The sequence below is a fragment of the Prunus mume genome, linkage group LG2 (genome assembly GCF_029339155.1).
Source record: "Prunus mume cultivar Tortuosa linkage group LG2, ASM2933915v1, whole genome shotgun sequence".
NCBI lineage: Eukaryota > Viridiplantae > Streptophyta > Magnoliopsida > Rosales > Rosaceae > Prunus > Prunus mume.
In genome coordinates this window covers 12,739,922-12,759,694 of record NC_142699.1, presented here as the reverse complement: position 1 = coordinate 12,759,694, position 19,773 = coordinate 12,739,922, and the positions used below count along the sequence as shown (strand labels likewise).

The window sequence follows — 19,773 nt, the reverse complement described above, 5'->3', positions numbered from 1 at the left end:
GGTACATGATAATTTATTGAAAATATAGATACACAATAATCTATTAAAAATAATAGGTAGATTATTATAGAAAAATAGGTACATAATAATTTATAGAAAACGTAGATACACAATAATTTGTAATAAAAAAAATAATAGGTAGATTATTATCCATGAAAAACCTAAATTATAAAAAAATAGGTGCACAATAATTTATAATAATAAAAAAATATGTAGATTATTACAGAAAAATAGGTACATAATAATTTATAATAAAAAAATAGGTAGATTATTATCCATGAAAAAACTAGGTACAATGAATAAAATCCAAGTTCTAAAATAGGTAATTATTATAAGGGAAAGATGGAACAAAAGGAAAACAGACTTTTTTGGCCAACAAATTGTTGACTATATTAATGAATTTTAATAATAAAACAGATAATTAATTGCAGACAAAATTTTTAGAGGGAATCACCACAATAAATTGGGGAACCAAAAATTAAAACATCACCCCATTACACATTGAAAAATAAATAGGGGTATTTTGGCAATCAAAAAATTATAATAAATCAGATATTGAGCTTAATAAGGTAACTTGATGAGTTGAATCCTAGTCATGGGTTTTTACTTATAAAAATTGGGTATTATTTATAGGAACAAAAAGTGAAGGGTTGCAGATAAGGTAAGTTGAATTTGAAGGGTGTAAGCCGAATTTACTATATTTTGTACAAGCCGAAATGCTCTTAACCACGTGAGCCTTAACCACAAATATTAGAAGCCTATAATCATTCAAACTCAAAGAGACTTTATTTTTACACGAAATCACCAAGCCTCGAAATCACTCTAACTTTGTGTTAGCATAAAATTAGGGCACGCATTGTTGCAACCATGTTCTTGATTTCCCACACTCAACAAACTCAAACCATGCCAGAAGCTCCTCTTCAATCTAAAATCTCCCACATATCCTTCTATAAAATGAAATTTTGAGACCCATCCTCATTACCAAATTCCCATCTCAGCCTAATCCATCACTTAAAACCGTACCATGGCAACTAAAACTTAGCACCATTTTAATAGTTAGCGCAAAAAGTTCACAATACAAGGACCCCAAGAATGAGAGCCTGAGTAATGACGTAAGTTTTTGAATTTTTTATTTAATAACCATTCATTTAATGATAACTAAAATTTAAATAATATATTTTCAAAATTGTATTTGACCCAAGACATCCTCTGGAGACTACTCGTTGTGTTTCATGCACATTGTTGGACCTTGAATCTGGAAAAATGTATAACAAAGACCAAAAGTTCCCTCGTTTTGAACAAAAACTGAGGGTTTAGGGTGGGAGAGGGATCTTGATTTAAATTTTATATGGCAAGTGGCTTTGGGTCAAAAATATAAATCAAACACGTTAATTTCGATGACCCAATTGATGAACTGAGTCAAGTGACCCATAATTCTCTACGTATTTTCAAGTCAAATACTTCTTTACTCGGTAGGTTTTATTTTTCTGCTTATAAAAAACAAAATAAGTACGTATTTTCAAGTTCTTGACCGAACAGTCGCCTGTACTGGACAGGACCTGGTACATAGATGGTTGTTGAGAATCCAGGTTAACTGAATTTCCATTACAAAATTCAATAAAAAGGGACATGTAAGAAAAACATGTAAATTTAATGATTGTAATAGAAGATCCACAATTTTCTTAACCTTAATATTGAAATTGAGAAACTAGGAGGTAACGATTTCTTGCAACTCTAAGTCTAATATATGGTGAATCGACCTCGGTGTAGGAGCATAAACACTCTCTTCATTAATTGGTCTATACATCAAATCATACGATCCACACTTCATAATAAATAAATAAAAAGTTATCATGTCATGAGGACGAATTTTGCTTTCAATTTAAATTTATATGTTGTCAGATTGATAATTCAAACTATAAAATTAGGTAATATCGTAATTTCATGATAATATTTTGAATATTGCATGATAATTATAGATTGATAGGTGTCCATAAAAAGGATTGGCTGCGTTGACATGCAAGATTAGTTTTAATAAGAATGAGTGGGGCCAAGCAACGTGCTACACGTAGTGGCACATATGATATTGTCATGTGGTCTTTGCCGCGGCAAATTATCCATACTCGGTTCTACCAAGACGAGTTGGTTTAAATTAAACCCTTATTATTTGACATATAAGATAAATTAGACCGATGATTAGCGAACGCGCCTATCTATTTTCCAATTTAAATATATATATCAATCATTAAAACAATATGAACACTTTGCTAATTGCTATTAGTGCATGTACTTGTGACATAATTCAGTGAGAGAGGAACAGTGGAACTACCATAATTTTAGATTAATTTAGTGGACTCAGATCTCAAACTATATCACAAAACACTAACACATGCATGGTCAACTTGTGTATCCATGGGAACACAAGAAGTCAAGCTAGTCTTATGCTAACTAATCCCATATATAAATAGGCTTATGCCTCCCAATTTTCTATGAGTTCATTGATTTTATTTCTTTAAAGTTTGCAATTGGAAAATAATGCAAACGTACAAGACGGGGTCAAATTTTGTTTCACTCGTGCGCTCCTATATATGTCATATAATTTTACTGGCAATATAATATACTCATCTTACACATCAACCTTAACTCAAGTAAAATGAATTCCGAGTGTTGCATTCAAAATTTTATGTTAATTTTTTTTTCAATGACATTCAAACGGGTGGTGGGAGGGGTTGAGTTGTGTGTGTGTGTGTGTTTAACCATTGTGCACCACTAAACGCAAAATCATTATTTCATGATTGAAGACAAAGTGGGAAATGAGAGAGTTTACCAACTGGGTTTTGAAGATTATACAGATATAAAATAACATAGATTGTTATGGACTTAGGTACTGAATCCACCAACAACATTTATAAATATAATTGTAGTATACAACTAGGGTTAGAAGAAGAAAATGTCAACCTTCCCTCTCCATAAATAGGCCTCATTTCTCAAGTCCATACACATGCAAAAAACCATTACAAACTCATACATTGTGTTTGCTTATACTGTCCAACCTATAGCTAGCTATATCCAAACATCAAAATGGCTGCTGCTGATAACCAAACCCGCCTTATTCACTCAGTGTCCAAAGTAGGCATCATAGGGGCTGGTATTAGCGGAATTGCTGCAGCCAAACAGCTTTCAGGTCACAGTCCTGTGGTGTTTGAGGCCACTGATTCGATTGGGGGTGTTTGGAAACACTGCTCTTACAATTGTACCAAACTCCAAACCCCTCGATGCGATTTCGAGTTTTCTGCCTACCCTTGGGCTGAGAGGGACAATTCAAGCTTCCCTTCTCACGTTGAGGTCTTGGATTATTTGTATGGCTATGCCACACACTTTGACGTGTTGAAATATGTCAAGTTTGAGTCCAGGGTGGTGGAAATACGTTATGTTGGTAATGATCAAGCTACCCAGCTGCCTGTGAGTTTGAAATCAGGGCAGTATGGAAGTCTTTTGACCGGCCATCCTGTTTGGGAGGTCGCTGTTCAGACGTCCGGCGATCCAAACACCATTCAGGTTGTTTTTTCCTGAAAATTGGGCTTTACACAACTTTTATTTTAGTCACCATCTTCTTCGTGCATGCTTACTGTCTTTATGATAAAGTGCATGCTTACTGTCTTTATGATAAAGTTTGCATGACTTTAATTATGTTTTGATATATGTATTGGTAACATCTTTCAGTTAAAATTCATCTAGACATTCTTATATAAGATATGTCATCAGCAATACAATCAATAAATTAATGTTACATGTCTCGAATTGCATCTTATGAGACATACTATAAAACTTATTTTTTTATGCATAGTTGTATTTGTGATGTGAAAATTAACGATAAATGTGACACATTAAGTCATAAATATGTAAACTTTTTTGGTTGGTTTGTTAACTAATACTTGTTCGGATTTTGCAGTGGTATGCATTCGAGTTTATTGTGATTTGCATTGGGAAATATGGAGACATACCAAGAATGCCAAGTTTCCCGCGCAACAAAGGTCAAGAAGTATTTCAAGGCAAAGTCTTGCACTCCATGGATTACTCTAAGCTTGACAACGAAGCCGCTCGTGAGCTACTCAAGGGCAAGAAGGTTGCAATTATTGGCTTCAAGAAGTCAGGCATTGATTTGGCTATGGAGTGCGCCGAGGCAAACCAAGGTATATTTATTTTAAAAAAAATCTCATCCTAAATCCTAATTAGTGATATTAATAATGCTAAAAACAAAAAATAAACCCACTTAAGGGGGGACAGAATGGTCAAACTGGTGGGAACTGTCAGTCTGAAAAGTGACATTAGCAACGTAGATTATATATTAAACTCAGTTGACCACACGTTATCAGTATATTACCAATTATAGCTTACTTTGTGCTTTAGCGACAACTTAATTAGCCAAAATTAGCATCAATTTGTAGTACACCATGATCACTTAGCCAACGTGATGTAGCCCAGTGGAAAAGGGCCTTAACTTGCAGTTCAGTGATCTCAAATTCAAACCTTCATGGTAGTGTATGTAAGAAATATCATTCTCTTATAGTTTAAACTATCGTTTTGTATTAAAAAAAAATTGTAGCAAATGATCAAGTGGAGATTTAAAACATAAATTGACACTTTTCTTTTGGTCAATTCAAGGACCCGATGGGCAAGCATGCACAATGGTGATAAGGAATTTGCATTGGACTGTTCCATCTTACTGGATTTGGGGACTTCCATTTTTCCTGTTTTATTCAACAAGGTCTTCTCAGTTCCTACATGAAAGGCCAAACCAGAGCTTGTTCAGAGCCCTGCTTTGCCTCCTTTCATCCCCTATGGTAAATTCATATTTATCTCTGAAATTCTTACACTAATTATACATTGTTCAAAGGCAAACTCAAACTTGGGTACTCTTTTTTCTTCATGAATAGAGGATGGCGATTTCCAAGTTCATAGAGTCATATTTGGTGTGGAAGCTTCCACTTGTGAAGTATGGATTGAAACCAGATCACCCATTTGTGGAGGACTACGCTTCTTGCCAGATGGCTATTTTGCCTGAGAGTTTTTTTGCTGAGGCAGACAAGGGTAAAATATTGTTCAAAAGGTCACCAAAGTGGTGGTTCTGGAACGGAGGAATTGAGTTTGAAGACAACACCAAATTGGAGGTTGATGTTGTGCTTCTTGCCACTGGCTATGAGGGAAAGAAGAAGCTCCAATCTGTGTTACCTGAGCCTTTCCGCAGTCTCGTGGTTGACTCTTCCGGGACAATGCCCCTATACAGGTATGATACATTGTCAAACTGTCAATTTGAAACGAGCATGATAGTTTAATAATAAGCCAAAGTTGTATGAACCCTTAGAATTCTTAATTGATTATATGAATGATTGCACATGTTATTTCAGGGGTACGATCCATCCATTGATTCCCAACATGGCATTTGTGGGGTTCATAGAGAGTGTTTCTAACCTGCACACAGCAGAGTTGAGGAGCAAATGGCTAGCAAGACTAGTTGACAATGAATTCAAACTTCCCACTGTCCAAGAAATGCTTGACCAGATCAGCAGAGAGATGGAGGTGATGAAGAAGACGACCCGGTTTTACAAGAGACACTGCATTTCCACTTTCAGCATCAACCACAGCGATGAGATATGCGAGGAGATGGGATGGAAGTCTTGGAGGAAGGACAACTGGTTTTCAGAAGCTTTTAGCCCCTATAACAGCCGAGACTATTGCGAAGAAGAAAACGATAATTAAATTCAGAAAGTGTAATTTGCGTTGCGCTACGAAGAAGTTTATTTTGGAGTGCAAATATCGGCTCCCTTGAATTTTATTATAGAAATTAACCTTACCTATTTGTATGTATGGGGACTTAGGCTCTTATGCACCCCATTTGCTGATCTATGCATTTCTTTTACATATTCATATAATTCATAATCTGTGTTAAGCTGTTTGATCAATAAAGTAATAAATTTGTGAAATTGAAATCTTATGCCCTGAAGATGGAGATTTTGCCCCTTTGTTAAGGTTGAACAGAAGTCAAGCTTCACATGTTTTTTTAATATTTTTATTCTATAATAAAGAAACAAAAAGCATATTCTACTTATAAGAATTAATTTAAGAACAATTATTGTATGGAACACTGTGCGTAATTATTGTATGGAACACTGTGAGTCACATTATTTATAATTTGTCCTGCAAATGTGGTTCAAATTCAATCTACATGAAGAACAGAAATACAACTAGGAGAGCCAAATTGTGTGTCCTCATCACAATTTTTATTTGTTGAAGCAGACAAAATTCTCAATTTCTTATTTTTTTTTCTCATCAATCATTGGCTCCCAATGAAAGCTGTATGATAGAAATAAAATATTCTCAAATAGCATATGAAGCAAATCCCTGAAACTTAAAAATATTGAGGAAAGCTATGTAAAAGTTTCTCAATCTATCAAGCTGAGAAAGGAGACAAGGCACACTCCCTTCTCTTCCTTCATTATTTTCCTCTATGGCCTGCCTGCTATATATTTTTTTGCAAGCCTTTATTATGTCCTCAAAGATGAAAAGGAAACTAGAAGAAAAAGAAAAGAAAAAATATTTAAAGAATTAATAAAGAAAGAAAAAGAGCCAAAGATTTGATTCACAAAAAAAACATCAATCCTTGTCATGCTCAAGCTAACCACTCCCCATCAATACCTTCAATTTCTCCAATGTCCATGCTGTATGTCACAAATTTATAAGGGAAAAACAAAGCAAATAAATTAATATTAGTAAACTATCATTTTGTAAGAAAACAATAAACAAATTCAAATAATTTTTTTTTATAAAATAAAATAAAATCCTCTGAGTCAAACTAACGCAATCTTTACAGAAAAGCCCATGAAAAGCTGACATGGGCATGTAGACCTACAGGTTGTGTTTCACAAAAAATTTAATTGGGCCGAGCCTCAAATTCGATAATTTTGTATCCTGGGCTTATATACTCAAAGATCTTGAGGCAGAAAAGAAAGGAAAAAAATAAACCATGCATGCGTGTGTGAAAAATCTCATTCCTCCATAGTTTTTATTATTTTTAGTTTAGATTATCGCTTCTTAAAAAACAATATATGCCTATCAGCTAAAGCTTCTTACTGGCAAAATGGAACTTACAGAGGTCTAAACACAGCTCTCAGCTGTAAAAAGAGAAGCTGAAGAGACAACAAAAGTAATGGCCACACTTTCTCATGGCTTCCCACGTATTATAATGACTAGCTCTATTGGGTCCAGGTACCATTGCACTAATTACAATAAAGACCATGGCAACTGGTGAGGTTCAAAAAATCAATTACTAATTTTCAGTAAAAGACAAAAAGAAACAGATTCTAATTATGCAATCACACATAATATTTTCAATTCAGAAGAAAATAACAGATTGGTGATGAAAGAAAATAGCTGCTCCTTATGGTACCAGGAAAAAAAGGGCCATGGAACAAGCCTTTTCTGAGTTTGCTTGGGGTCTTACCAAGGCAAGGCAGGATCTTGAAAATAGTCCTCTGAGTAGTAATCATTCAAATGATGTTGAAAACAGCTCTCATTTGCATTCAACCAGGCTGGAAATTCCATGGCTTCATCAAATGGATGGTACCACACATTATCATCATCTTCAGGCTTCCCTTCTGGACCCCCAAGTTCCATGGTCTTCAAGAACTTAAACCACCATGCTGACGTTACCAAATTCATGGTGTCATTCCATTCCATCTGGTGTTGCTCTCCTATTGATCTGATCTCTGCCATCTCCTCATCATCCATTGCTGCATGCAAGCCTCCACCACCACTGATTGTGATGCCAGAGTCAGTGACATCAGTCACTGCAGGAGCCTCCACTTCCATCTGTGAAATTGCAGCTGAGCCAGGAATTTCCTGATCATTAGCAACAGAGAGACCTGGGGAAGAAGATGATGATGGAGATGAGGCTGAGGCTGAGGCTGAGGCTGAGGTTGAGTAAAATGGTGGGCTGTTGCTGCTGTGGTAAAGGGTAGTGTTTATATTGTTGAAATCTTGAAAATTGAGGTTCAGGCCAAGAGTCTGGTTTGGAAGTGTGAAATCAAAATTTTCAGGTGGAAGAGAAATTGTGGAAGCATTCCAGGAATATGGATTTGGAACAGAGGGATATTGATGATGAGAAAAATCAGATGGGAAGGGCAGAGTTTCAGGATAAATTCTAGGGGCTGAGGCTGTGCTTGATGGGTAAATTCTAGGATTTCTCCTAGATTTAGTTCTCCCTTCTTGTTCAAAACAAGGGTGGGGCTGAGGCTGCAATTGTTGTGATTGTGGCTGTTGCTCTTGGTCCTGATGTTGTTGTTGCTGTTGTTCACTGGCTTGTTTCATAGCTGCCCTATGAAACTTGAGGGCAGTAACAATCTCTCTCCTAGCCTCAGCCATATTTAGAAGCCTCTCTTGGTAAGGCCTGCTGGTGTGAAGCCTCCGCCTCACTTGTTTTTTGTGTTGTTGGGGCTGGTGGGGTTGCTGTGTATGTTGTTGGGTTTCAATAAAACCTTCACCAAATTTGGCCATGTTTTGGTTGGGAAAAGCATCACAGTCTAGGTCCTTATTGGGGTTCATGGGGTCTTTGGTTCTTGAAGAGGTGAGCTGTTTCACTAGGCTACGGATGTAAGCACCAGAGAGATGATGAGGCTCCTCTTTGAGCTTACTGAGTTTACCTAATTCCATTAAGTCTTTGGTCTCTTGCTTTGAGGATTGACCCTGCCTCATCTCTCTTTCTCTCTCTCAATTTTGGTGTAACTGGAATGTAGAAAGAGGTGGGTGGGCTGGGAGAATCATGGGTTTTTCCTGTATTCTGAAGAACAAAGTACACTGCAGATAAGCACAGGTTGATCTCCGGAGGACCTCTTGGATGTTATAAATAGCTGGGGACAGTCTAGGGTTTTTAAATTTTTTTGGATTTTTCTCTGATTTGGCAAACCTCATTTGTTACAGTTTTATTACAAGCTTTAAATGGGCAGTTAGGAAGGTTGACCTTAATAAAAGTTTTCTTTCTTTCTTTTTCAACTGTAATTAGCACTAAAGAGACATGTTAGCCTCTTTCTGATGAACACAACTTCTATTGCCTGCAGATCATCAGAAAAAAAAAAACAAAGCTTTCTCTTCCCCCTGCCTGAACTAAAAATAGGAAAACACTCTGGTTCTAATCTTAATAAGGCTTGTCTACTTCAAAAAATGACTTTATATAATGAAAATTCTGCTCGTAAGTAGGCTAGAAGTCTTAAGTGACATAACGGTGACAAACTAAGTAGCTCATGAATTTTAGCTCAAGTGACATGAAAATAATAGAAGTACGATAAATATCTTGTAGTTGAATCATTGTAAACAAAAAAGAAAGAAAAACAATCAAGTTCTATAAGGAAGAAAAACAATCAAGTTCTATAAGGTATGTGTACTTCACCAATTGACTTTATATAAGGCGAATTCAGTTGGTAAGTAGGGCATAAGTCTTGCCTTAAGTGACATAACACGGTGACAAATTAAGTAGTTCGTGAATTTTAACTCAAGTGACATGAAATCTATAGAATTAAGATTATATCCTACATTCAAATCATCACAAAGAAAAGAGAAAGGAAAATATTAAGCATGTGTGCTCTCATTTAATTCGGTACTAAAATAGAGTCAACCAACTCATGGTAAATGGATAAAGCCTAACAGAACAAATTCTAGTGTGAAAACTAATGCCATACAACTTCAACCATATCTTTTGTGCAATGATATTTGCCGTGTACAACTAGGAAATTATTCAACATAGCCTGCTCGCTGGAAATATTTACTTCCTCAAATTGATTCTTAGATATTTTGGAAGATTGTCCATGTAAACGATAACAGATGGAGTTGGCATGCATGCAACACCAGGACATAAATTCACCCAATATATGTGTAAGCCACAGCTCATAGTCAGCTCTTGAACAATTGTTATATAACGTGTGCCAATAAATATGCCTAGCAGGAAATAAGAAGTGTACTTGTATATGCCTAGCTTATATCATACACCAGCAACAAGAAAATGAAAAAAAAAAACACACACACACAGAGAAATCCAATTGATAGCAGTACTTTTCCTTCAAATACTGGATGATCTTTGGGGTTTCAATTTTCTGATCTACTGGTAAGTAATTACTCAAGACAGAGAGGACATTTTAGGCATAAAAAAATTGAATATGGTGTTCTAGTATGTTGTCCGTAAGTAAAACGGGACCAGGCTCTGAAAACGTCAGCAAAAGCCTACAATGGACTGACAGAAGAATCCCCATTACTGCTGTGACCTTCTATTATAAATTCTAGTTTTAGTGAGAAAAGGAAACCATCCAAATTTTCTGTTTAAACAAGTTGTTCAAAAGGATTTGAGTCTGTTGATGAAACAAAGAACTTGGACCTTTTGGCTTTTTGCAAAGGCATTCCACAGCATGTTAAAGACAGAAATGCTCCATACCGTCCACCTTCTCTCTCCCTCAAGCCCTTTCCCTCAAATTATTAGTTCTTTTGTTTTCTTTTCTTGTTTCCCTCTCCTTTGTTACTGCCTTTTCTAATCTGCTTTTTCACTGCCATGCTTTACTCTAATTGGTGGTGACAGAGGCATGGCTCATAGCAGAGTTTACAGGAAGCAATGACAGTGAAAATGATGTCTAGAGAAGATAATAACTTGCTTGTGTATGCATAAACAAATCAAGAATGGATCTTAGGATATATAAACTGACCCAAAACAGAAATTCATGCAGACAATGTCTGTTCTAATCTAAATACCGTGGTGCAGATTGGGGACAAAAAAATTTAGCACTAGAAGTTATATAATGGTTGAATCAATCCCCAAAGAAAGGGAAAACACCATCATAGCTGTTCAAATAATTCCATGCATTATTTGACTCTGTCAGAAATGTCTGCTTAGACTATATGCAGAGCAACATTGTAAACAGGTAGTGTGGCAGCAAGTTTCATCTAAATTTTCAAGACTGAAAACCAATAACTCTAATATATTAGCTAAATAAAAGTTGAAGTCTTTAAGATGCCAAAGACAGTGTTACAACAACTGAACCTTTTTTTTTTACAAGAGAATTTTGTTTTATTTCATGATTGGAACATAGCCAAGTCTGTTGCCATAAAAGAATTTAGAAAAGAAAAAAATCCAAACAAACATAGGACAGAATGGATGGGATGGGAGGAAAACATATAAACAGCTACGCAAGCACTCACGTCACAGAATAAAATAATCATTTCAATAGGAGATATGAATGAGTTTACCATTTTCCCAAACAAAGTTGCAAATCTTTAACTCAGTGGCCAATGTTGAATAAGTAAAGCCTCTAACTTGAACAAATAGCCCACCAGAGAAAATCAATAGAAGCTACACATACAAAACCAACTCAATCTTGGAGCAATAAGCAGACGGATATACCAGCAAATTCTCAACCAAGCAGAAACATTTAGAAGGAAAAATTTACATGAAATTCTGTGTAACTTAGAAGGACAATACCAGATGATTTACAAGTGTACAGGACATGAATGGGATTAAAAAAATGAAGAATAAAATAATGGATAAATGCATAATATATGTAAGTAGAACGTATGAAAGAAGAGGAGAGAGAGAGAGAGAGAGAAAACAAGCCTCTTTTTTCTGCGGTGTCTGTGGATAACATCAAAGTTGAATGGATGGATGGATGGATCATGGATGCATGTGGGCTTTTACTGATGAGTTTTTTTCTCTGATAAAACCAAAAATAAGCAGCCACCTTCCACCAATCCCTTTGCTTAGCAGCAGCAGGTGCAGCTGTGTCTTGATCTTCAAGATAAAATAACCAACAGATGGCTTTTGACGAATCGCATTCACCCACCAATCCCATCCCAACCCAACCGCCTCAAATCTCATCTCTCTCTCTCTCTCTCTCTCTCTCTCTCTCTGTGGATTCCATTCACATTTCACACCACTGTGAGAACAATACAAATTAAAACTTTCTCTATAGGTAGAGCCTCAATAGTAACATGAGCTCCCAAGTTTTCAGTTTTTACACCAAAGAAACTTGCACTCGCACAATCCATTCATGTCACTGTTGTCCGTCTTCTTAGCCACTGCAGAAGAGGCCTTTGCTTGCGTTCCCTGCGCTGGTCGTGCCCTTTTCTCTCTGCTCTCATTATCCTGTATTAACACACAAAATTCATGAGTATATAAATATGTTTGTATATAAAACAAACAATTGCTTCCAAATCTGAATTAGGCAGACACCACGCAGGACTTAGACTAATCAATAATGCACGTACTGCCTAGTGTCCAGTAGTAGTAAATAAGGACCCTACTACAACTGCCTTCTAACCAATACTTGCAAATTTGTTTTCCATAATATTTTGCACAATTCACAACCCTCTCTTTAGAAATGAACCCACAAAAATATTATCCTAAAAGAAAATTTGTACCTGTACCATCTAAACTAGCTAGACATAATTAAGGCAGCAAAAAATGTTAGTTGCAATCATCTATTCTATAGTGGCGAAACCAAATTTCTTAGTATGAGTTACGACCAGTTATTCAAATGAGACGATACGTGAATGTACAAATGCTTGATGTTAGACCGACATTCGTAGCGATGCTCTAACAACCACAATTTGTTCTTATATAAAAAAGTGTAACTAAAAAATAAAGATAAAACTGAAAAAGAAAAGGAAGGAATTGGAAAACCTGTTTTACTATATTTTATTTCTTTTCCACGAAGAAAGGATGGTGGTGCTGTTCATTTTGGAAAAAAAATTCCTAGCTTAAAAGAGCGGTGGGACCGCCTGTGGAGACTGACGGACATGATGTGACGGGTCGTAATCAAACGGCTATTTTCCACTACGGGTGAGGATGCCACGTGGGCTGAGGTCCAAGGCTCCAATCAGAGCAAGGTTGCCACGTGGGAAGCCACGAAAGGAACCAGAAATAGGTAGCAACTGCTCCTGGCCCACCTGGCCCAAAAAGCCTGCGCCTTCCATAAATAACCCATTTTACCATCATAGATTTTTTTATTTTGTGGAATAAACGAAGAAGATTCTTTTTTACTCTTAATAAAATAAAAAGAAAATATGTGAACGAAATTCAGCTATTATTGTAAATCATAAATTATGGGTAATGTTGCATTGTCAATTTGGAAATTTAACGAAACCAGGCAAGAAAGAATCCATTGAAACTTTAGGACGATTGTCGGCGGCCAACACATTCTCCATTTATTCAACATTTTTATAATATATGTGGATCAAAAACCAAATCATGCAATTTGTGTTCCTCACGAGTTATTTTAGTGATTGGTTGATATTGTTTATGCTTTTATCACAAACCAAAATAGAAGTATAAAAGCGGATGTAAATTAGGTCAGTAATCAGTTGGCTTTCAGATTCGAGTTCGATTATCTTTCCGTAGTTAGAATATCGTTTTGTCAAAATAAAAAAGAAGGCTTAAAATAGTCCCAATTGCAATTGGTACTGAATGTGGTAATAAAATTGAAAGTCGTCATTTATTGGGCTTAGGCAGGCAGGGACCTCAGAGAGAGAGAGAGGCTGCAGCTAGTTGAGCTAGGGCTAGAGCTCTTCATTACACACAGAGTTTGGTCACTTTCTGCTATAAGTGAGGGTGGCGGTGGACCATAACATTTTTAATCTGCCACCAACACGACTGGGTCACTGAGCCAAAAGAAACAAGGCCCCAAAACCCAAAGGGTAGAGAGAGAGAGAGAGAGAGAGAGAGAGAGAGTGTGTGTTTCTATAAAGAAAATCAGGAAAAAAAGCATCTAAATTCAAAGAAGCAGCTAACTTTGGTAGGTCATGGTTTCAAATGACACAAGTTGTAACCAATAAAAACCAAGGAAAGGAGAGAGGGAGAGCCATATATGATTATGATTACGAGAGGTCCCCAACAAAACAACAGATGAAGCATAACTTCCCATTCACATTCATATTTATCTACTTATCCATCACCATCGATCATTCATCGTTATCATCATCTAAATCTAAATCTTGATGAAAAGTTACAAACAAAAATAATTTGCCGTTTTCTTTATTTCTTTTAACAAGATTGAGATGAATTATTATGACCTAGCTAGCTACATCTTTTCCTTTTTCTTTTTTGAGTCAATTAAATGCGGGCACATGAGAAGAGTTGTTGGTGACATGCATGCAAATGTATCGGAAGGTGCATGCATAATTAAAACCAAACAATGGAGGGCTACCCTCAAGTTGGAAACTCGGAAATATGTCAAATTAATCTCGCAAATGTTACAAAAATAATCAGAGTATAAAAAGTACCATTGAATATTGGGATGAAATTGTATTTGCTATTGTGGTTTTTGCATTGATAGAATTTTCTCTCAGATTTCTCACTCTCTTTTCTTCTCTCAATTGAGTGTGTTATCACTTCTCTCTTCCTAGCAATGAAGAGATGAAGCCTCTAAATAGGCTGAAGCACCCTTGATGTGCGGTTGGTTACAAGGAAAGGTGGTAGACAAAATCCTTCATTCTTTTCTTCTTTTCTTCATGTGGGCTCCACCACGTTCTTTACAACACTCCTCATTGGAGACCACATGTCCTTTGATTGGTTGTCTCATTAAAACTTTGCTTGGAAAAACACAGTGGGAAAAAAAAACCTAACCAAAGGGAAAAGAGTACAACTTTATTTGGAATATAAGAACAATGTTAAATGCACTCATGTTGCCTTATTAAAATCTTGCTAGGAAAAACCCAGTAGGAAAAATCATAGTCGAAGGAAAGAGGTACAACACGCATGGACTCTTGAATACTCCCCCTGATTTTGCACGCTTCAATTTGATTGCTTGTAGAGTTGACGTAATCCGATTTGATGCACTAGCTTTTGGAATTGCTCCTTGGATGGATTGCTCGTCGGACCCAAGCCATATGAATGGGCACCACGACATTTTTTATCCTTGCCAGCAGCCACGTCTGCCTCCTCACCCACGTCTGTGGGTACTGCCATGAGAGGAGGTGGCATTCACTTCTTGAGATGCAACATTCACTTCAGGGAATGGTGCTGAGCCTATTAGGTGAGATTGATGATTTTTCAATAAAAGCTCATTGTTCTGCTCGGCCAATAAAAGGCAGGATACCAATTCTGAGTACTTCGTAAAACCACTATGCCTATATTGCTGCTGCAGGAGCACAATTGAGGCATGAAAGGTACTGAGAGTTTTTTCAAGCATATCCTCCTCATAGATATTTTCACCACATAACTTCATCAGGAAGGTGATTTTGTGCATTGCCGAGTTGTACTCAAACACTGACTTGAAATCTTGGAAACTCAAGTGTGTCCACTCATATCTAGCTCTCGGGAGTATCACCGTCTTTTGGTGATTGTACCTTTCACATAAAGCTTTCCACAAAACCAGTGGGTCATCAACCACCACGTATTCACTTTTTAGCGCTTCATAAATGTGACGGTGAAGAAAAATCATGGCCTTTGCGCTTTCTTCTGAGGATACATCACTTCCATCCACAATGGTTTTTCCAAGGCTATTGGAAAATACTTGTACATTCCAAAAGCTAGTGCATGGTATCAGATTATGTCAACTATGCAAGCGATTGAATTGAAGCGTGCAAAACCAGGGGGAGCATTCAAGAGTCCTTTAACACAAGACATATGCGCATTGTACTGTCTTTCTTTCGACTAGGATTTTTCCCACTGGTTTTTTCCTAGAAATATTTTAAAAAGGCAACATGAGCACATTTAACATTGTACTTATATCCCAAATGAAGTTGTACTTTTTTTCCTTCGGTTAAGTTTTTTTCCCAATGGGTTTTTCCAAGCAAGGTTTTAATGAGGCAACCAGGGACGGACCCACAGTGGGGTCAATATGGTAAAACGACCCTATGGACTCCATGAAAGTAAGCTACAAGGTCCCCTTTAATGGATGTGTGACCCCATGAATGGCTGAAGGAGATGGTTGCTGGTCTGAGGAAGAAGAAGATGTAGAGCACGCTTTTGTTTTTATTTTTTAAACATGCTGGCCAAAACGGCCTAGTGAATTTTTTTTTTAAATTAGAACAAATTCAAAGATAACTCTCTTGACTTCAACATTTCCAATCCAAAACCCCCATTCCTAAACCCTCAAACCTAAATCCCCAATCTCCAACACACCCCCCCCCCAAAAAAAACCTTTAACCCTCTCCCCCACTAAACCTTTAAGCTTAAAAAAATTGAACTGTTACAATATGACCCTATGAGATAAGATTCATGGGTCCGTCTCTGGAGGCAACCAATCAAAGGATGTGTGGTCTCCAATGAGGAGCGTTGTAAAGAACGTGGTTGATCCCACATAAAGAAAAGAAGAAAAGAATGAAGGAATTTGTGTGCCACCTTCCCTTGTAACCAACCACACATCACAAGCACTTCAGCCTATTTAAGGGCTTCATCTCTTCATTGCTAGGAAGAGAGAAGAAACTAGAAGTGATAACACACTCAATTGAGAGAAGAAAAGAGAGTTAGAGAATTCTATCTGAGAGGAAATTCTATCAATGTAAAAACCATAAGAGCAAATACAATTCCACTCCCAATATTCAGTGGTACTTTTCATACTACGATTATTTTTATAACATTTATAATAATATTAGGGCTTGTTTGGGAGTGATTATGGGAGAGCGAGAATCACTTATGGGAAGAAACAACATGCTTCTCCATGGAAATGATTATTGACCTTTCCATAATCACTCTCAAACAGTATAAAATCTAAAATCAAACAGCAGTTGCCCGACACAACACAAACAATCAAGTTGGATTTCTCCTAACAGGGCAACACCAAATAAAGATGAGATGCTTCTTGGCTTGGCGGCCCAATTCAGGAATTTCCAAGTAACATGAACTTTAGAAATAAGCTATTGGGCAAAGACACAAGTCCAACATACCATTTGATTGAAACTATGGCACCTCAATCTTCAAAGCCTCTGAACCAGTCGCTTATAGTTCTTGAGAGGACTCTAACGTCATTTAGAGAAAGAGTCTTGAGACTCTGAGCAATAGCATCAGCTGGAGTGTACACGTTCCCTACTTGCCACTTTGGCTCCTGATCAAGCCGAATAAAAGAGAAGATGAGGCTATGAGATAATAATTATAAAAGAGCTTCTAAATTAGACGAATGAGCACAGAGGATATGTAGAACTCAAAATTGTTTGGAGTTCAGTTCACCTGTATGCATGGTGTGATATGGTTACCACTTATTTCGACCTTTTCTAGTGTCCCGCCAATAGATTCCACACGAGGCTTCAATGTCTCTTCAAGAGTATCTGTCTCATCAATTGTGTCGGAATTGAACTTCACCTGAAATGCAAACAATATTTAAGCCAGAGAATAAAACCATTGTCACCCATTTCATGATTATTCAAAATAACGGGACACCACGCATACCAGTAGTGTGTGTTTGACATTGTACGAGCTTTTAAAGAAAACACGATTTTCAGAGGGTGTTGGCTTAAATTCCGATATCCCTTGTGTTACCTGCCAGAAAGATTATGAATTTGTTTAGAATAACTCCCCAGAATTACTCTCCAATATTAAGAACTGAAAGCATAAGGGCATGACTTCGACCAAGCCAACAAGATACCTCATTTAGCACTGAAGGTAGCTGATCAACAAATTTAGTCAGCGAACTTAGAGTTTCCTGATTGTCCGGTAGCATTGCTCCAGCTGCATCAACCAGTGCCTTCCATGCATCTCCTACATACAGGAAGTGGTGAAAAGCGGGAGTATCAGAAAGTGTGAGCACGCCGCGCACGACATGGTATACCACTCAATTCAGTAACTCAGTTTATGGAAGTTCAATCTTCAATGGATGTAACTATGGAGGAAGTTAAGTAAACATGATGATCTATGGCTTACCACAGGGTATACCATCGTAGAATAACTAGGATTCTGTACTTACTCTCATGAACCAATACATTATAAACATAAAAGTAAAGAAGCAACACTATATTTGGCTCTGACATGCAATGAAAGTGGATGAATAAGGTAGGTACCTAAAATTCTTTTCATTTGGCACATCTTCAATGCAACCAAATAGAATACAAGGATAACAAATGGCAGCAAGTTAAATTCTCTAAGAACATATCACACCTAAGAAAGCCACAGAGGGGAAGGGAAAGCATAATACAATCCTTACAGAAAAACTAGAGGGAAGAAAAACGGAAATCTAATACTAAATAAGGTCCAAGCAGGTCAGGAAGCTACCTGAGGCAGTCCTAGCCATTGATGAAACTGGAGATGCTTCTACAATAGGCACCATCTGATTAACTAAAGGACCTAGCTGCAGAATAGTAATATAAACTTTAGAACACTATAACGCAAATTCTAATACATGATATGAAGCAGAGGATAAATATCAATTACCTGCTCAAAGTAAGGCACAGCCTCTGTCGCTGGTCTATTGTTGTATGCGATTATGGCATTGGCCTTTTATCAGAGGGAGACAATATTGCTTGTCAAACTAAGCGAATTTATCAGATTTCTTAATTTGAAACAACACTACACAATCTACTTATCAAAAGGGCTTGTAAAACAGAACAAACCTTTGGGACTTTATCAGAGAAATAGCTCCCTGCAAGTACTTGAAGAAGCGCGCCATTACTACAAACAAATTATTAAAAACACGCAGATATGTAAATCAGTGCATCCAATGCTGCCATGATAATGAACTTTGAAGCCACTCAACTCAATTACCTATGGCCAACAGAAAACACAGGCAGTTGAGCAAGTTGGGCAGGTGATAGATTGGCATTAGGCAATCCAGAAGCTAAGATGGTGTCCAAGCAGGCATTGAACCTCTCATACACTTGTGCAGCAGCTTGGACATGATCAAAGGTCACATTGTATGGCACTGATATAACAAGAAACCCATCTTTTGCCAATAGCTCAGTTAAGTAGCTGCAACAACCAAATCACATGAATTTCAGGGACCCAATAAAAAATAAAAAATAATTATACAAGTACAAAACAAAAATTGGGACCTGTAAGTAAGTTCAGGAACAGCTCCAATGAAGGCACCACCCAAGAATTTGATGATGGCGCGAGGCTTCTTGCCAGAGGGTGGAGGTACCACCAAACAAGAATCGCTCCAAGTGGAGATTAATCTGTCAGCGGAGCTGCCTGGACCAACATAGCCATTGACAGCAGTCTTCTTGGTAGAAGATGAGGCTGAGCCACCTGCGACCACTACTGCTCTTACTCTGCTCCTCCGACGGCACCCCAAGAAAATCATAGCCATTGATTTGGGTTTGGGCATGATGAGGGATATGATCACATCCGCTTCCCAATTTGGTGGCAAGGCCAGAGGAGGACGATGAGGAAGTGGAAGAGAAACAAGTGGCCATTTCCATGTCAAATGCAAATGGGTTTTTGCTTTGCTGCTAGTTACTAATACATAGTTTACATACATGATGAGTAGTGCAATCTGTATTTTCTGTTCAACGCTTGCGCCACGATTTCACAAAAAGATTTGGCCTCTACCTCCAATGGCATTTTTTGAAACGGCCACAATGTTTTACATTATTTGTGCTCGTGGTATTAGTTAGGCCCATTTTCTAACTTCAACTTGAGGCCCAAAAGAAAGAGTTGATTAAAAAGTCTGGATTTAACATCTGAACCGCGGGAAATTTTAGAGTTTTGAATTTTATTCTTAGCCCATGTATGTAGAGCCCAATCTATTTTATCTACAGCTCCACAGCACCTCTTCAATCTGTGATGCTGCAAGACATGATCGATCTGAATAA

The 19,773-nt window shown here is 37.2% G+C and overlaps 3 protein-coding genes, 1 long non-coding RNA gene and 1 pseudogene across 5 annotated transcripts; 1 reads left to right on the top strand and 4 right to left on the bottom strand.

Moving 5' to 3' along the window:
- The first annotated feature begins 3,081 nt into the window (after positions 1-3,081).
- LOC103320891 (putative flavin-containing monooxygenase 1) lies at positions 3,082-5,816 on the top strand. Its single transcript, XM_008222637.2, has 5 exons — positions 3,082-3,558; positions 3,953-4,193; positions 4,666-4,844; positions 4,938-5,287; positions 5,409-5,816. Exons 1-5 carry the CDS (start codon positions 3,082-3,084, stop codon positions 5,758-5,760), a joined length of 1,599 nt encoding a protein of 532 aa, XP_008220859.2. The 3' UTR covers positions 5,761-5,816.
- On the bottom strand, positions 4,722-6,125 carry LOC148919660 (uncharacterized). The gene is made up of 3 exons (XR_016123817.1): positions 5,856-6,125; positions 5,473-5,732; positions 4,722-5,279 (listed from the first exon to the last, which is right to left on the bottom strand). It is a non-coding gene; the product is annotated as an uncharacterized LOC148919660 (long non-coding RNA).
- Positions 6,126-6,359: 234 nt separating this feature from the next.
- LOC103320670 (hydroxyproline-rich glycoprotein family protein) lies at positions 6,360-12,175 on the bottom strand. 2 transcript variants are annotated; one of them, XM_016791844.2, is made up of 3 exons: positions 7,502-12,175; positions 7,150-7,277; positions 6,360-6,719 (listed from the first exon to the last, which is right to left on the bottom strand). In XM_016791844.2, the coding sequence occupies exons 1-2, from the start codon at positions 8,749-8,751 to the stop codon at positions 7,169-7,171; spliced, it is 1,359 nt and encodes a 452-aa protein (XP_016647330.2). In that variant the 5' UTR covers positions 8,752-12,175; the 3' UTR covers positions 6,360-6,719; positions 7,150-7,168. The 2 variants fall into 2 exon arrangements, with proteins under 2 accessions (XP_016647330.2, XP_008220604.2); XM_008222382.3 differs by lacking the exon at positions 7,150-7,277.
- Positions 12,176-14,241: 2,066 nt separating this feature from the next.
- Positions 14,242-15,581, bottom strand: LOC148919659 (uncharacterized; annotated as a pseudogene).
- A 916-nt stretch (positions 15,582-16,497) lies between these two features.
- LOC103320671 (initiation factor 4F subunit (DUF1350)) lies at positions 16,498-19,457 on the bottom strand. The gene is given in 10 exon segments (XM_008222383.2): positions 16,498-17,075; positions 17,198-17,329; positions 17,417-17,506; positions 17,613-17,725; positions 18,236-18,311; positions 18,395-18,457; positions 18,574-18,631; positions 18,725-18,928; positions 19,012-19,257; positions 19,259-19,457. Coding segments are annotated over 10 exon segments (1,239 nt in total). The 5' UTR covers positions 19,381-19,457; the 3' UTR covers positions 16,498-16,940.
- Between the last annotated feature and the right edge of the window lie 316 nt (positions 19,458-19,773).

What these genes read in the sequence shown, in the direction of transcription:
- LOC103320891 (XM_008222637.2), top strand. Translation starts at nt 3,082, where the DNA reads ATGGCTGCTGCTGATAACCAAACCCGCCTTATTCACTCAGTGTCCAAA. An exon ending in GCCTCCTTTCATCCCCTATG is followed by an intron (nt 4,845 to 4,937) that starts GTAAATTCATAT and finishes CTTCATGAATAG; the next exon opens with AGGATGGCGATTTCCAAGTT. An exon ending in GGGACAATGCCCCTATACAG is followed by an intron (nt 5,288 to 5,408) that starts GTATGATACATT and finishes ATGTTATTTCAG; the next exon opens with GGGTACGATCCATCCATTGA.
- LOC103320670 (XM_016791844.2), bottom strand. Translation starts at nt 8,751, where the DNA reads ATGAGGCAGGGTCAATCCTCAAAGCAAGAGACCAAAGACTTAATGGAA. An exon ending in CAAGATCCTGCCTTGCCTTG is followed by an intron (nt 7,278 to 7,501) that starts GTAAGACCCCAA and finishes TATTGTAATTAG; the next exon opens with TGCAATGGTACCTGGACCCA.